The sequence below is a fragment of the Guillardia theta genome (genome assembly GCF_000315625.1).
Source record: "Guillardia theta CCMP2712 unplaced genomic scaffold GUITHscaffold_61, whole genome shotgun sequence".
Taxonomy (NCBI): domain Eukaryota; class Cryptophyceae; order Pyrenomonadales; family Geminigeraceae; genus Guillardia; species Guillardia theta.
In genome coordinates, this window is record NW_005434613.1 from 452,497 (window position 1) to 454,310 (window position 1,814).

Here is a 1,814-nt window from a genome sequence, read left to right on the forward strand (position 1 = left end):
TCTCCTTCTCCCTCTCCTTCTCCCTCTCTCCTCCTCCTCCTCCTCCTCCCTCCTCCTCCTCTTGTGCAGACCGCAGGCAGCTCTCGAGTCATGTGGCGAGTGATGCCGATGGCTTTGTCCCTGCGAGCCGTAAGGAGCGGGAGAGCGGAAAGACGCTGACTGACCTCTGAACCAGGAGACCTCTCACCCTCAAGCCGGGTTCCGGTAGCCTCACGAGGTTGACAACGGCTCCTGGATCTACAAGTCAACGCACTTGCTGCATCCTCGTCGTCCTCGTCCTCGTCGTCGCCTCTCCTCGTCCTCGTCCTCGTCCTCGTCCTCGTCCTCGTCCTCTCTCTCGTCCTCGTCCTTCCAGTACGTCTTCTTCCCCTCTCTCCCTCCTCGCTCTCCCTCTTCGTGCTTTCTCCCCCCGATTTCCTCCCTTCCCCTCTCTTTCTTCCGCCCACCTGACTCTCGCTGAATCTCCCTCACAACGGAACCTCGCTGCAGACGCATCAGCCGAAGCATGCACATCGGAAGAGGGGAGGGACGAGAGGCAAGAGATGAGAACGGGGAGAGGAGACGTGTACCGAGAGGGTGAGAGAGCAGGAGGAGAGAGCAAGAAGGGGAAGGGGGCAAAGGGGGAGGAGGGGGGAAGGAGAGGGAGGGAAGCGAGAGGGGGGGGAGGAAGAGGAGGAGAATCAAAGAAATCACCTTGCCGATGATCAACCCATGAAACTTAACTGGAATAGGCAAAAGCTCCTGCTCCTGCACACGTTCCCATGAGTCACTGACTCCTCTGCACTCATTCCTCGTCCTTCCTTCCTCCTCCCCCTCCTCCCCCTCCCTCTCCTCTTCCTCTTCCTCATCTTCCTCCTCCTCGACCGGCACCTCCTCCCCCTCCTCCCCCTCGCTCTCCTCTTCCTCTTCCTCGTCCTCATCTTCCTCCTCCTCGACCGGCACCTCCTCCTCCTCCTCCTCAACCTGCCGGTCGAGGTGTGAGCGAACAATCTTGAGCGCCTCTCGTCGCTGGCTGTTAGTCCCGGAAATCTGCCCAGCTTGTCAGAGGCGACACAAGACCCCAGCTAGTGTTCAGCTGAGAACTACCTGCAGGAAGGAGGTGTTGCCTTCCTCAATCAGCTGAAGCTTGGCTCCTGTGTCCTTCTCGATCTGACAAGAGCAGCGTCAGAGGAGGAGGATGTAGGGGAGGACTAGAGGAGGAGCTAGAGGTGGAGCTAGACGAGGTAAAGGAGGAGGAGGTAGAGGAAGGAAGGGAGGGAGTAGAGAAGTGAGAGGAGGAGGAGGTTGTGATGGTGGTGGTCGAGGAGGGTTCAAGCGTTTCTCCTCACCCCTCGGATTCTCGCGCCCTTGGCACCTACGGGGAGCATAAGAAGGCAGGCAAGGACGAGAAGGGCATGCAGGACGAGAAAAAGGAGAAGAGGAGGGGGGAAATGCTGGAGAGAGAGCGGGAGGACAGGGCGGAGAGGAGGGAGACAAGATCAGGGAGAGGAGCAGAGGGCACGGAGGAAGAAGAGTGAGATCTTCAAGAGGGAGATGGGTACCTATCACGACTGACCACATCTCCTTGGCCAGGTACAACTTCTCCTTCCCCATGCTGTTGAGAATCCCTTGCGCAGCCTGCATCTCCTCAGCCTCGTTCCTGCGCGACTCCTCCCACCTGATACGCGGCTTTGCGCTGCGATGGCGTCCCCTGCTCGACACGTGAGCGCGGGCTACAGGTAGCAGGCAGTGGAAGGACAAGAAGGACAAGAGGAGGAGGTGTGGAGAAGGGAGGAGGGGAGGGAGGGAGGGAGGGGAGGGAGGGGAGGAGGGGA

The 1,814-nt window shown here is 59.6% G+C and overlaps 1 protein-coding gene across 1 annotated transcript in view; it reads right to left on the reverse strand.

Moving 5' to 3' along the window:
• The window catches only part of GUITHDRAFT_112752 (hypothetical protein), a gene marked incomplete at both ends in the record, with an annotated part of 2,512 nt that overhangs the window by 367 nt on the left and 331 nt on the right, over window positions 1–1,814 (reverse strand). The window contains 8 exons of the mRNA XM_005828214.1: window positions 72–120; window positions 188–231; window positions 447–483; window positions 694–747; window positions 964–1,029; window positions 1,087–1,149; window positions 1,329–1,354; window positions 1,542–1,690. Of these exons, the coding sequence (XP_005828271.1) occupies window positions 72–120; window positions 188–231; window positions 447–483; window positions 694–747; window positions 964–1,029; window positions 1,087–1,149; window positions 1,329–1,354; window positions 1,542–1,690 (488 nt within the window). The remainder of the gene's footprint in view (window positions 1–71; window positions 121–187; window positions 232–446; window positions 484–693; window positions 748–963; window positions 1,030–1,086; window positions 1,150–1,328; window positions 1,355–1,541; window positions 1,691–1,814) is intronic.